This window comes from Procambarus clarkii, chromosome 28, assembly GCF_040958095.1.
Source record: "Procambarus clarkii isolate CNS0578487 chromosome 28, FALCON_Pclarkii_2.0, whole genome shotgun sequence".
Classification (NCBI taxonomy): domain Eukaryota; kingdom Metazoa; phylum Arthropoda; class Malacostraca; order Decapoda; family Cambaridae; genus Procambarus; species Procambarus clarkii.
The window spans coordinates 39,534,689-39,550,123 of NC_091177.1; the positions used below are offsets into that span (position 1 = coordinate 39,534,689).

The following is a 15,435-nucleotide window of genomic DNA, read 5'->3' on the forward strand; positions in this document are numbered from 1 at the left end:
GTATAAATGATCACAGTGTACTGTTGTTTGAGTGTCTGGTCGAAGAACGGTTAATGTACTCAAGAAAGGGACCAGAAAGCAAGAGGCCGGCATTCCGGAAAGGAAACTATGAAGAGATGAGAAATTTCCTAAATGAACAAATTTGGGAAACAGCTCAGAGGAAAGACAGTTCAAGACATGATAGACTACATCACACAGAAATGTAAGGACGCAGCAGACAAGTTCGTCCCAGTCCAAAATGAAAAAAAATGAAATGGAGATGAGAAACCCATGGTTTAATCAGAGTTGTAAGTTAGCAAAGCAACTAAGTAAAAGGGCGTGGAGAAACTATAGAACCAACAGAACACTAGAGACCAGAGAAAGATACCAGAGTGTCAGGAATGAATACGTCAGGGTGGGAAGAGAGGTAGAGAGGCAATATGAAAATGACATAGCGAGCAAGGCAAAGACTCAACCCAAACTGCTACACAGCCACATCAGGAAGAGAACAACAGTGAATGAACAGGTAATGAAACTGAGGATAAGTGCAGAAAAATTAACTTCAAACGACAAGGAAGTGTGCGAGGAACTCAATAAGAATTTCCAGGAAGTCATCACCTCAGAGCAAGAAGTCCCAGAGATAAGGGAGGCAACATCAAACCAGACACCACTAGAGGAGTTTGTGATTACCAGTGGGGAGGTGGGGAAGCATCTGCTAGATTTGAACGTGACAAAGGATATAGGCGCGGATGGAATCTCCCTATGGATTCTAAAGGAAGGAGCAGAAGCTCTGTGCCTACCACTCTCCATGGTGTACAACAAGTCAATGGTAACAGGTGAACTGCCAAAAATTTGGAAGACGGCCAATGCAGTTCCAATATACAAAAAGGATGATAGGCAGGAGGCACTGAACTACAGGCCTAACTTGCATTCCATGCAAGATGATGGAAAAGATTGTGCGAAAAAGCTAGTGGAACATCTGGAGTGGAAGAACTTTGTAACACAACATCAACATGGGTTCAGAGATGGCAAATCATGCCTAACAGGATTAATTGAGTTCTATGACCAGGCAACAAAAATCAGGCAAGAGAGAGAGAGGGCTGGGCAAACTGCTTATTCCTGGACTGCCAGAAAGCTTTTGACACCGTACCACATAAGAGACTCGTGCACAAACTGGAGATGCAGGCAGGAGTGAAAGGGTAGGTACTCCTCTGGATAAGAGAGTACCTAAGCAACAGGACACAGCGAGTCACCGTGAAGAGTGAGGTCTCGGAGTGGAGGAAAGTCATCAGTGGAGTCCCACAGGGATCAATCCTTGGACCTATACTGTTTCTGATATATGTAAATGATTTCCCAGAAGGAATTGACTCGTTCCTCTCGATGTTTGCTGATGATACAAAAATTATGAGGAGGATCAAGACATAGGAGAATAGTATGAGGCTACAAGATGACCTAGACAAACTGAAGGAATGGTCCGACAAATGGCTACTAAAGTTCAACCAAAGTAAATGTAAGGTAATGAAACTAGGAGGCCAGTCACTGGATACGGAATGGGAGATAAAGTCCTTCACGAAACGGACAGAGAGAAATATCTAGGAGTTGATATCACGACAAACCTCTCTCCCGAAGCCCACATTAGAACAATAATATCAGTGGCCTATGCGAGGCTGGCTAACATCAGAACTGTTTTCAGAAACCTATGTAAGAAATCCTTCAGAACCTTGTATATCCCATATGTAAGGCCAATTCTGGAGTATGCAGCCAATGCATGGAGCCCGTATCTAGTCAAGCACAAGACGAAGCTGGAAAAAGTTCAGAGGTATGCCACTAGGCGAGTCCCAAAACTAAGAGGCATGAGTTATGAGGATAAACTACGTGAACTGCACCTTACGTCGCTGGAAGACAGAAGAGATAGGGGAGACATGATCACCACATACAAAATTCTCAGGGGAATGGACAGGGTAGACAAGGATGGATTATTTAACACGAGTGGTACACGCACAAGGAGACACAGGTGGAAGCTGAGTACCCAAATGAGCCACAGAGACCTTAGAAATATGTTTACAGTGTCAGAGTAGTTAATAAATGGAATTCACAAAGAAGTGATGTGGTGGAGGCTGACTCCATACACAGTTTCAAATGTAGATATGACAGAGCCCAGTCGGCTCAGGAATCTGTACATCAGTTGATTGACGGTTGAGAGGCGGGACCAAAGAGCCAAAGCTCAACCCCTGCAATTACAACTAGGTGAGTACAACTAGGTGAATACACACACACACACACACACACACACACACACACACACACACACACACACACACACACACGGGAAGACGGGACACCACGAGCGTAGCTCTCATCCTGTAACTACACTTAGGTAATTACACTTAGGTAATTACACACACACACACACACAAGGTACTCCGTTGGATACAGGAGTACCTAAGCAACAGGAGACAACGAGTCAGTGTGAGGGGTGAGGTCTCAGATTGGCGAGACGTTACGAGTGGAGTCCCGCAGGGGTCAGTCCTTGGACCTATACTGTTTCTGATATATGTAAATGATCTCTCAGAGGGTATAGAATCGTTTCTCTCAATGTTTGCCGATGATGCAAAAATTATGAGGAGGATTGAAACTGAGAAAGATAGTAGGAGGCTACAAGATGACCTAGACAGACTGAGTGAATGTTCCAACAAATGGCTGTTGAAGTTCAACCCGAGTAAATGCAAAGTAAATGAAACTAGGCAGTGGAAACAGGAGGCCAGACACAGGATACAGAATAGGAGGCGAAGTACTTACTGAAACGAACAGAGAGAAAGATCTAGGAGTTGATATCACACCAAACCTGTCTCCTGAAGCCCACATAAAAAGAATAACGTCTGCGGCATATGCGAGGCTGGCTAACATCAGAACAGCGTTCAGGAACCTGTGTAAGGAATCATTCAGAATCTTGTACACCACATATGTAAGACCAATCCTGGAGTATGCGGCCCCAGCATGGAGCCCGTACCTTGTCAAGCACAAGACGAAGCTGGAAAAAGTCCAAAGGTATGCCACTAGACTAGTCCCAGAACTAAGAGTTAAGAGGAAAGGCTGCGGGAAATGCACCTTACGACACTGGAAGACAGAAGAGTAAGGGAAGACATGATCACAACCTACAAAATCCTCAGAGGAATCGACTGGGTAAACAAGGATAAACTATTCAACACTGGTGGGACGCGAACAAGGGGACACAGGTGGAAACTGAGTACCCACATGAGCCACAGAGACGTTAGAAGGAACTTTTTCAGTGTCAGAGTAGTTAACGGATGGAATGCATTAGGTAGTGATGTGGTGGAGGCTGACTCCATACACAGTTTTAAATGTAGATGTGATAGAGCCCAATAGGCTCAGGAATCTGTACACCAGTTGATTGACAATTGAGAGGCGGGACCAAAGAGCCAAAGCTCAACCCCCGCAAGCACAAATAAGTGAGTACACACACACACACACACACGCACACCCGGAAAGGCTGAGTGAGATGTACCTCACGACACTGGAATACAGAAGAGTAAGGGGAGACATGATCACTACCTACAAAATTCTCAGAGGAATTGACAGGTAGATAAGGATAAACTTTTTAACACGGGTGGTACGCGAACAAGGGGACACAGGTGGAAACTGATTACCCAAATGAGCCACAGGGACGTTAGAAAGAACTTTTTCAGTGTCAGAGTAGTTAACAAGTGGAATGCATTAGGCAGTGATGTGGTGGAGGCTGACTCCATACACAGTTTCAAATGTAGATATGATAGAGCCCAGTAGGCTCAGGAATCTGTACATCAGTTGATTGACGGTTGAGGGGCGGGACCAAAGAGCCAGAGCTTAACCTCTGCAAGCATAACTAGGTGAGTACAACTAGGTGAGTACACAGCTGAGTGGACAGCGTTTAGGGGATCGTAGTCCTAATAGCTTGGGTTCGATTCCAGGCGAAGGCAAAAACAAATTAGCAGAGTTTCTTTCACCCTAATATACCTGTTCACCTAGCAATAAATAGGTACCTGGGAGCTAGACAGCTGCTACGGGCTGCCTGGGGATGTCTGTGTGTGTGTGTATGTTAGAGAAAAATATATGTAATAGATATATAATAGAGGAAAAATAGATTGGTTAGAAAGGCGGGGTCCATAAGCTAAATAGCTCGATTCTGCAGGCACAAATAATATATACACACACACACACACACACACACACACACACACACACACACACACACACACACACACACACACACACACACACACACACACACACACACACACACACACACACACACTCCTAAACGAAGCAAGTCGAGCATTACAACATGGTTCAACAGGCAGTGTGTGGAAGCAAAGAGAAACAAAAGAGCGTTATCTTGAGGTTATCTTGAGATGATTTCGGGGCTTTAGTGTCCCCGCGGCCCGGTCCTCGATCAGGCCTCCGCCCCCAGGAAGCAGCCCGTGACAGCTGACTAACCCCCAGGTACCTATTTACTGCTAGGTAACAGGGGCATTTAGGGTGAAAGAAACTTTGCCCATTTGTTTCTGCCTCGTGCGGGAATCGAACCCACGCCACAGAATTACGAGTCCTGCGCGCTATCCACCAGGCTACGAGGCCCCTAGGCCTCGTAGGCGTGGAAGAAGTATAGAAACACAGAACAAAAGGAAATCACAATGCATCCAAAGAAGCCATAAATGAGTACACAGAAACTAGGAGAGTGGCAGAGGAGCAATGCACGCATGACATTGCATGCATGGCTAAGTCCGAGCAAAAACTTTTCTATAGTCATATCAGAAGGAAGCTTGATTGAAGATTGGAACAGTGAAGACATTACAGCGGTATAGGATTAGGGGAAAAAGAAAAAGTGAATAGCCTGGAAGTGGACATAACCCGAAATCTGATGCCAGAAGCCCATTAAGCCGAATAACAAATGGGCGGTAGAGATTGGTTACTAACATCACTGCCTCAGTAATGTTCTACATCACGGCCTCAGTAATGTTCTACATCACTGCCTCAGTAATGATCTACATCACTGCCTCAGTAATGTTCTACATCACTGCCTCAGTAATGTTCTACATCACGGCCTCAGTAATGTTCTACATCACTGCCTCAGTAATGATCTACATCACTGCCTCAGTAATGTTCTACATCACGGCCTCAGTAATGATCTACATCACTGCCTCAGTAATGTTCTACATCACGGCCTCAGTAATGATCTACATCACTGCCTCAGTAATGATCTACATCACTGCCTCAGTAATGTTCTACATCACTGCCTCAGTAATGATCTACATCACTGCCTCAGTAATGTTCTACATCACTGCCTCAGTAATGATCTACATCACTGCCTCAGTAATGTTCTACATCACGGCCTCAGTAATGATCTACATCACTGCCTCAGTAATGTTCTACATCACTGCCTCAGTAATGTTCTACATCACTGCCTCAGTAATGTTCTATATCACTGCCTCAGTAATGATCTACATCACTGCCTCAGTAATGTTCTACATCACTGCCTCAGTAATGATCTACATCACTGCCTCAGTAATGTTCTACATCACTGCCTCAGTAATGATCTACATCACGGCCTCAGTAATGTTCTACATCACTGCCTCAGTAATGATCTACATCACTGCCTCAGTAATGATCTACATCACTGCCTCAGTAATGATCTACATCACTGCCTCAGTAATGATCTACATCACTGCCTCAGTAATGTTCTACATCACTGCCTCAGTAATGTTCTACATCACTGCCTCAGTAATGATCTACATCACTGCCTCAGTAATGTTCTACATCACTGCCTCAGTAATGTTCTACATCACTGCCTCAGTAATGTTCTACATCACTGCCTCAGTAATGATCTACATCACTGCCTCAGTAATGTTCTACATCACGGCCTCAGTAATGTTCTACATCACTGCCTCAGTAATGTAGTTCAATATGGCTGTTCAGTTGTGACAAGGGAATTGTTTAAGGCTCAACTAAGTAATTATCGAAAATTTGTCGAACATCCGAGGCTTATTGGAGGAAATTAGAAAATGAGACATTAAAGGAGGTATATTAAGAGACATTGAATACAAACACATAACGGCAGCCATCACAATAGAGGAAGCGTGTGTGATGACGACATTGTCAAACAAGAATTTAATTATATATAAACAAAGCGCACAGCGTTAAGGATTAAAATCAATCCTATTATTTTACTAATTGGTATATACAAGAGTTTTTACATTCTTGTAAAGCCACTATTACGCGTAGCGTTTCGGGCAAGGTCCTTAACCCTAATTTCCCCGGAATACGACCCCGCCGAATCGTTTAACAACCAGGTACCCATTCACTGCTGGGTGAACAGAGGCTACAGTTAAGGATTGGCGCCCAGTCAATCCTCCCCGGCCAGGATTCGAACCCAAGGCAAGGCGCTTGCGAAACGCCAGGCGAGTGTCTTACCACTGCGCCACGGAGACTGTTTAAGCTATATCGTCATTAATTAAGTGGGTTCCAGAGGCATGCAAGGAATCACCCAGGCAGAGAAAGTGTCAGACGAACGAGATGTATTAAGAAAACGATAATAAATGTTTACAAGTAAGATAAACATCATTTATTAATTAAAATGTTGCACTAAAAATATTCATCTTGACAAACACTGCTCATAATTCTTCAGTCATGTTCAAGATCCTATCCACAAGAGCATCATTAAGTGCAGGTAAAGATATGGCGGCTGTGTACTCATGGAGAGAGATAAGGTTTGTAGGGGGGGGGGGGGGATTTTTGTTGAATTAGTATTTTCTACAACAGACGTAGCCACACATATACATGTCAGAGGTGTAGAGGAGAGGTCAGGGATGTGTTGGTAAGGTCAAAGGTGTTGTGGTAATGTCAGGGGTGAGGTGGTAAGGTCCGGGGTTTGGAGGTAAGGTCAGGGGTGTGGTGGTAAGGTCCGGAGTGTTGTGGTAATGTCAGGGGTGTGGTGGAAGGGTAAGGGGTGTTGTGGTAAGGTCTGAGTTGTGGAGGTAATGTCTGGGGTGTCGTGGTAAGGTCCGAAGTGTTGTGGTAAGGTCCGGGGTGTGGTAGTAAGGTCCAAGGAGTTGTTGTAAAATCCGTTGAGGGTTGGTAAGGTCCGGGGTGTGGTGGTAAGATCAGGAATGTTGTGATAAAGTCCGGGGTATTGTGGTAAGGTCCGGGGTGATGTGGTAAGGTCTGGGGTGTGGTGGTAAGGTCCGGAGTGTTGTGGTAATGTCCGGGGAATTCTGGAAAAAACAGGGGTGTAGTGGTAAGGTCAAAAGTGTGGTGATAAGGTCCAGGGTGTGGTAGTAGAGTCCTGGGTGTTGTAGTGAGGTCCGGGGTGTTGTAATAAGGTCAGGGGTGTGGTGGTAAGGTTATGGGTGTCGTGGTAAGGTCCGAAGTGTTGTTGCAATGTCAGGGGTGTTGTGGTAAGGTCAGATGTGCTGTGCTAAGGTCAAGGGTGTTGTGGTATGGTCCGGAGTATGGTGACAAGGTCAGGGGGTGTTATGGTAAAGTCAAAGGTGTTGTGGTAAGGTCAGGTGTGTTGTAGTAAGGTCAGGGGTGTGGTGGTAAGTTCCAGGGTGTGGTGGTAAGGTCCGGAGTGTGGTAGTAGAGTCCGAGGTGTTGTGGTAAGGTCCGGGGTGTTGTGGTAAGGTCTGGGGTGTGGTGGTAAGGTCAGGGGTGTGATGGCAAGGTTCGGGGTGTTGTGGTAAGGTCCGGGGTGTGGTGGTAAGGTCCGGAGTGTGGTGGGGAGATCTGGGGTGTGGTGGTAAGGTCTGGGGTCCGGTGGAACGGTCCGGGGTGTGATGATAAGGTCCAGGGTGTGGTTGTAAGGTCAGGGGTGTGGTGGTAAGGTCAGGGATTTTGTGGTAAGGTCAGAGGTGGTGAAGTAAGGTCCGGGGTTTGTGGTAGGATCTGGGGTGTTGTGAACATATCAGGGGTGTTGTAGTCACCTAATTGTGCTTGCGGGGGTTAAGCTCTGGCTCTTTGATCCCGCCTCGCAACCGTCAATCAACAGGTGTACAGGTTCCTGAGCCTATTGGGCTTTATCATATCTACACTTGAAACTGTGTATTGAGTCAGCCTCCACCACATCGCTTCCTAATGCATTCCATTTGTCAACCACTCTGACACTAAAAAAGTTCTTTCTAATATATCTGTGGCTCATTTGGGCACTCAGTTTCCACCTGTGTCCTCTAGTGCGTGTGCCCCTTGTGTTACATAGCCTGTCTTTATCTACCCTATCAATTCCCTTGAGATTTGGTGATCATGTCCCCCCTAACTCTTCTGTCTTCCAGCGAAGTGAGGTTTAATTCCCGTAGCCTCTCCTCGCAGCTCATACCTCTCAGCTCGGGTACTAGTCTGGTGGCAAATTTATTTATTTATTTATTTATTTATATATATACAAGAAGGTACATTGGGTTTGTGAGAATACATTGGATAGTACAGTATTTACATTCTTGTAAAGCCACTAGTACGCGCAGCGTTTCGGGCAGGTCGATCTTTGAACCTTTTCCAGGTTCAAATCTTTGAACCTTTTCCAGTTTGGTCTTATCCTTGAATAGATATGGACTCCATGCTGGGGCTGCATACTCCAGGATTGGCCTGACATATGTGGTATACAAGGTTCTCGAATGATTCCTTACGCAAGTTTCTGAATGCCGTTCGTATGTTGGCCAGCCTGGTATATGCCACTGATGTTATCCTCTTGATATGGGCTGCAGGGGACAGGTCTGGCGTGATGTCAACCCCCAAGTCTTTTTCTCTCTCTGACTCATGAAGAACTTCATCTCCCAGATGATACCTAGTATCTGGCCTCCTGTTCCCTACACCTATCTTCATTACATTACATTTGCTTGGGTTAATCTCTAACAACCATTTGTTCGACCATTCCTTCAGCTTGTCTAGGTCTTCTTGAAGCCTTAAGCAGTCCTCCTCTGTCTTAATCCTTCTCATAATTTTGGCATCGTCAGCAAACATTGAGAGAAATGAATCTATACCCTCCGGGAGATCATTTACATACATCAGAAACAAGATAGGACCGAGTTCAGAGCCCTGCGGGACTCCACTGGTGACCTCACGCCAATCGGAGGTCTCACCCCTCACCGTAACTCTCTGCTTCCTATTGCTTAGGTACTCCCTTATCCACTGGAGCACCTTACCAGCTACACCTGCCTGTCTCTCCAGCTTATGTACCAGCCTCTTATGCGGTACTGTGCCAAAGGCTTTCCGACAATCCAAGAAAATGCAGTCCGCCCTGCCCTCTCTTTCTTGTTTAATCTTTGTCACCTGGTCGTGGAGTTCTATTAAGAATTCTAAGATCTTGTAATCAGGCAAGATTTACCCTCCTTGAATCCATGTTAGCGATTTGTCACGAAGTCTCTTCTCTCCATATGTGTTACTAGGTTTTTTCTCACGATCTTCTGCTTCACCTTGCATGGTATACAAGTCAAGGACACTGGCCTGTAGTTCAGTGCCTCTTGCCTGTCGCCCGTTTTATATATTGGGACCACATTCGCCGTTTTCCATATTTCTGGTAGGTCTCTCATCTCCAGTGACCTACTATACACTATGGAGAGTGGCAAGCAAATTGCCTCTGCACACTCTTTCAGTACCCATGGCGAGGTCCCGTCTGGATCAACTGCCTTTCTAACATCCAGATCCAGCAGGTGTCTCTTGACCTCCTCACTCGTAATTTCGAACCCTTCCAAGACAGCCTGGTTTACTTCCCTTTCTCCTAGCACAGTGACCTCACCTTGTTCTATTGTGAAGACCTCCTGGAACCTCTTGTTGAGTTCTTCACACACCTCTTTGTCTTTCTCTGTATACCTGTCCTCGCCTGTTCTAAGTTTCATTACCTGTTCTTTCACTGTTGTTTTCCTCCTGATGTGACTATGGACTAGCTTTGGTTCGGTCTTGGCTTTGTTTGCTATATCATTTTCATAATTTTTCTCTGCTTCTCTTCTCACCCTAACATACTCATTCCAGGTTCTCTGGTATCTCTCTCTTCTTTCTGGTGTTCTGTTATTCCGGAAGTTCCTCCACGCCCTTTTGTTCAGTCCCTTTGCTTCCATACATGCCCTATTACACCATGGATTCTTCTTTTGCTTCTCGGATTTTTCCCTTTGGGACGGGATGAACCTGTTTACTGCCACCTGACACTTTTGGGTGACATAGTTCATCATATCTTGTACAGACTTATCTCTGAGGTCTGTGTCCCAAGGTATTTCCCTTAGGAAACGTCTCATCTCGTCATAGTTCCCTTTTCGGTATACCAGCCTTTTTTTTCCTAATTCTTTTTTGGGGGAGATAATTCCTAGCTCTACCAGGTACTTAAAGTTTAATACACTGTGGTCACTTATTCCCATGGGTGCTTCCATGTTAACTTCCCTTATATCTAACTTATTTAGAGTAAATATCAGATCGAGCATGGCTGGTTCATCTTCCCTCATTCTTGTTGGTTCCTTGATGTGCTGGCTTAGAAAGTGTCTTGTTGCCACGTCCAGCAGCTTAGCTCTCCATATTTCTGGTCCTCTATGCGGATCTCTGTTCTCCCAGTCTATTTTCCCGTGGTTGAAGTCTCTCATGATTAATAGTCCAGATCCATTCTTGCTAGCAACAGAAGCTGCTCTCTCTATTATGTTAATGGTGGCCATGTTGTTTCTATCATATTCCTGTCTGGGTCTTCTGTCATTTGGTGGTGGATTATATATGACTGCGACTATAATTTTTTGTCCTCCAGTTGTTATGGTTCCTGCTATGAAGTCAATGAAACCCTCATAGCCCTAAATAACCATCTCCTCAAAGTCCCAGCCCTTTCTTACCAGCAGAGCTACACCACCACCGCCTCTTCCTTCTCTCTCTTTCCTCATAATATAATTTTCCTCTGGGAACGCTGCATCTGTTATAGTTTTCGTTAACTTTGTTTTTGTGATTGCTATTATGTCTGGGTTTTCCTCTAGTACCCATTCTCCAAGCTCATTTGCTTTATTTGAAATTCCATCTATGTTTGTATACATTGCCTTGAGGCTCACTTTCTTCTGTCCCTTCTCAAATCGCCTCCTTGGTGAGTACTCTGCTGGTGGGGGAAGCTGTTCCATGGGTGTGAGGATTTGTGAGGTAGATAACAGGGTCTCAGAGGATACTGGGGTGAGGAGCAGGGGGTCAAGTGAAAGGGGGGAGGGGACAGGGAGGGTATGGGATAAAGGGGGAGGGAGGACCGGAAGGAAAAGGAGGGAGGGGGGACATGGTGGGAGGAGGGGAGAGGTAGCAGCATGGGAATGGGGTGTTGGGGGAAGGAGATTTGGATGAGCATTTGAGTGGGGGCATCGAGTGTTTGGAGTATGGGGGGTTTCTATGCAGAGGAGGGTGGTGTGGTTGCCCTTCCCTCTGGTGTTACTATGTAGCTGGTTGTGGGTTCCCCCCTCCCCCTCACCTCTGGGGATGATGTATTGAGAACTGTGAGTTCCTGGTTTTCCCCTCTCGCCCTGCGCTTCTTCCTTGCTTCTGCCGCCATGCTCTCTCTTCCCTCGTCATGTCCCTCTGGAGGAATACTTTTTTTAATTCTCCCACATGCTGCAGGTGGCTTTTCCTTGTTAGAATCATCTCCTTTGTGTTCTCGTTTGCAAACACTTTCTTTAACACACGGTCTCGGTCTTTGTTGTGCCCGCCTAGCCTGAAAACCTTCACAATTCTATGCTCAGAACCTTCCATCTCTAATGCCTTCAGTATTTCATTCACTGCTGTGTTGTCCTTATCATTCCACTCTGTCCTATTGGAGCCTTCCTACTCTTTAATACTCACAACTACAACTGATCTTTTTCTTTCCAGCAGCTGGCTAGTGGAGCGTGCCACTTCCTGTGAGGTGGCTGCTTTCATGGCCACCTCCATCATTGTGGACATTACTTCAGAGTTAATTTTTTTTAGCATTTGTGCAAATGTTGCTTTTATAGTGGCATTCTCTTCCAGTATACTATTTCCACCTTTCCCCTGGATGATTATCTGAGTCTCAGCATCAACACTGTACTCTTTGAGGGTTCTAATCTCCTCCTTTGCTACTGTCAGCTCTCTTTTCAGGTTGCTTATTTCATTCTTCATGTCCTGCATCTCACTCTTGATATCCTCCAAAAATGGGCGAACATTTCCTTCATTTCGTCACCTTGACTTTTCCCTGTTCCCCTGTTTCCTCTGGCCATCATGCTTGCCCTTGTTCCTGTTATGCTGTGATAGGATTTGTCAGGAGGAAGGCAAGCAGGATGTGTGAGAGAGAGAGAGAGAGAGAGAGAGAGAGAGAGAGAGAGAGAGAGAGAGAGAGAGAGAGAAAGAGAGAGAGAGAGAGAGAGAGAGAGAGATAAAGAAAGAGAGAGAGAGATAGAGAGTGGGTGCAAGAGAGGGGTGAGAGAGAGAGGTGAGAGTGGTGTGAGAGGGGTGAGAGGGGGGAGTGGAAAATAGTGGAATAGTCGGGTGAATAGTGAATAACACACTGACTTTGTGTACTCACCTAATTGTGCTTGCGGGGGTTGAGCTCTGGCTCTTTGGTCCCACCTCTCAACTGTCAATCAACAGGTGTACAGGTTCCTGAGCCTGTTGGGCTTTATCATATCTACACTTGAAACTGTGTATGGCGTCAGCCTCCACCACATCACTTCCTAATGCATTCCATTTGTCAACCACTCTGACACTAAAAAAGGTCTTTCTAATATCTCTGTGGCTCATTTGGGCACTCAGTTTTCACCTGTGTCCCCCTAGTGTGTGTGCCCCTTGTGTTAAATAGCCTGTCTTTATCTACCCTGTCGATTCCCTTGAGAATCTTGAATGTGAATAGTTTGTACCCGTCAGGACACAATGTGCAGTGCGAAAAGATACGTGAATTTAGAGACAATTCTATAACATATCGAATATTTCTATAACGTCTATATATAAATATATATAAATAAATTCTATAACGTCTATATATATAAATTCTATGACGTTATAATTATATAACATCACATATCTTTTCGCACCGCACAAGAGCCCAATCTTGATGTTACAGTACACACACACTTGTGTGCGTGTACTGTACACAAGCGTATGTGTACTTGTGTGCGTGTGGTTACTGGTGGGTGCCCAGTGAGCCCACACTGGTGAGGTGGGTGAGGTGTTGTCTTCAGATTACAGCGGGGGGGGGGGGGATTAGCGGCTTATCTGGGTTCCCAGTGAGCCCACAGTTGCTGTCCTTGTTATCTGACTACCACTTACGATTGTATTAATGAATGGAATGCCTTAGTGTTTATGATATGATATTATATAAACCTTGCACACTGTTGAAGACTTACAGAGAGACACTTACCAGCCAGCCCTCCGCAAGCACTCTAGGTGAATACACGGCGTGTCGTCGGTAATCCTGTATGGTCTTCAGGTCTCCACGTGGGTCCCGGCTGGTGAGACTGATGCTGCCTCAAGGAATCGATCTTCACTAGCTATCTTCTCTAAATTCACTAAAATAATTCACCACGAGATGTGATCAATGTGTTCCATTACAATACCACTGTTCAATTTACACTGTCCCGATTCCCACTGCACGGTACACCCGCTCACTTGACCCTATTGTTCCCTCGGTATACGCGGACCGTTGCCCCTATACCTTTGTTCCCTATCAAGGCTGACCCAAGACTTGTGGAAAGTCCAGGGTGTGGTGATAATGTCTACGGTGTTGTGGTAAAGTCCAAGGTGTTGTGGTAAGGTCCGAGGTGTGGTGGAAAGGTCCAGGGTGTGGTGGTAAGGTCCGGGGTGTTATGATAAGGTTCGGGGTGTGGTGGTAATGTCTGAGGTGTTGTGGTAATGTCTGGGGTGTAGTGGTAAAGTCCGGGTGTATTGGTAAGGTCTGGTATGTGGTGGTAAAGTCTAGGGAGTGGTTTTAAGGTCTTGGGTGTGTTGGTTTGGTCCGAGGTGTTGTGGTAAGGTCCGGGGTGTTGTGGTAAGGTCCGGGGTGTTGTGGTAAGGTCTTGGGTGTGGTGATAAAATCTGAGGTGTTGTGGTAAGGTCCGGGCTGTTGTGGTAAAATCTGGGGTGTTGTGGTAAGGTCAGGAGTGTTTTGGTAAGGTGCGGGTTGTGGTGGTGAGGTTTGGGGTGTTGTGGTAATGTCCGTGGTGTGGTGATAAGGTCCGGGGTTTTGTGGTAAGGTCCGGGGTGTGGTGGTAAGGTCAGGGGAGTGGTGGTTATGTTCGGGGTGTTGTGGTAAGGTCCGGGGTGTTGTGAAAAGGTCAGGGCTGTGGTGGTACTGTTAGGGGTATTGTGGTATCATCCTGGGTGTTGTGGAAAGGTCCAGGGTATTATGGTAAGTTCAGGGGTGTGGTGGTAAGGTCCGGGGTGTGTGTTGTTAAGGACCAGGGTGTAATGGTTATGTCAGAGAAGTGGTGGTAAGGTCCGGGGTGTGGTGGTAATATCTGGAGTGTGGTGGTAATGTCAGAGGTGTTGTGGTAACGTCCGGGGTGTGGTATTAATGTCTAGGGAGTGTTGGTAAAAGGTCTGTGGTGTGGTGGTAATGTCTGGGGTGTTGTGGAAATGCCAGAGGTGTTTTTGGTTATGTCCGGGGTTTTGTGGTAATATCTCGGGTGTGGTGGTAAGGTCCAGGGTGTTGTGGGAAAGTCAAGGGTGTGGTGGTAAGTTTAGGGGTGTTGTGGTAAGGTCCGGAGTGTGGTGGCATGTCAGGAGTGTGGTGGTAAGGTCAGGGTGTTGTGGTTAAGTCCGGAGTGTGGTGGCATGTCAGGGGTGTGGTGGTAAGTTTAGGGGTGTTGTGGTAAGGTCCGGAGAGTTGTGCCAAGGTCAGGAGTGTGGTGGTAAGGACAGGGGTGTTGTGGTGAGGTCCGAGGTGAGGAGGTGAGGTGGTAAGGTTCGGGGTGTGGTGGTAATGTCAGGGGTGTGGTGGTAAGGTTACCACCAAATTCTTCCTACTTAGAATGGCGGCATTGCGTCAGATAATACCCAGCAGAGGTGTAAATACTCTCAACATGCCAGAGAATTGAATTATATTCTCGCCTTTTGTCAGTACTCTTTATAAGAATTAATAACTGACAATATAACAACTATTGATATAATAACAACGTGTTATCAGCTAAAGGATCACTATATAAAAGTTTGTCTGTTATCTTAAATTAACATGGAGGAAGGAGAAATTTCTTGTTTAATAAGAACGCTGTTAATATTAATTACTATTTGACAAGAATTTATATAATATACAACTCCCTATAATTGCAACCGTAATCTCATTAAGTCATTAAGTAGAATATTTATACGGAAAATAATTTTCCGTTGCTTCTGATATATGAACACGCCTGCGGGCGAGATGGATTTAGGAGAGGAGGAGGACCGGGGGACTTGGCAGGGAGACATCTAGACGGCAACAAGTACTGAGAGAGAGGAGACGCTTTCGCAAGCTACACGGTCGGCCAT

General features: G+C 45.8%; 1 protein-coding gene across 1 annotated transcript; it reads left to right on the forward strand.

Moving 5' to 3' along the window:
• The first annotated feature begins 508 nt into the window (after window positions 1-508).
• Window positions 509-5,934, forward strand: LOC138369459 (streptococcal hemagglutinin-like). Its single transcript, XM_069332709.1, has 2 exons — window positions 509-808; window positions 4,939-5,934. The coding sequence occupies exons 1-2, from the start codon at window positions 509-511 to the stop codon at window positions 5,932-5,934; spliced, it is 1,296 nt and encodes a 431-aa protein (XP_069188810.1).
• The last annotated feature ends 9,501 nt before the right edge of the window (window positions 5,935-15,435 follow it).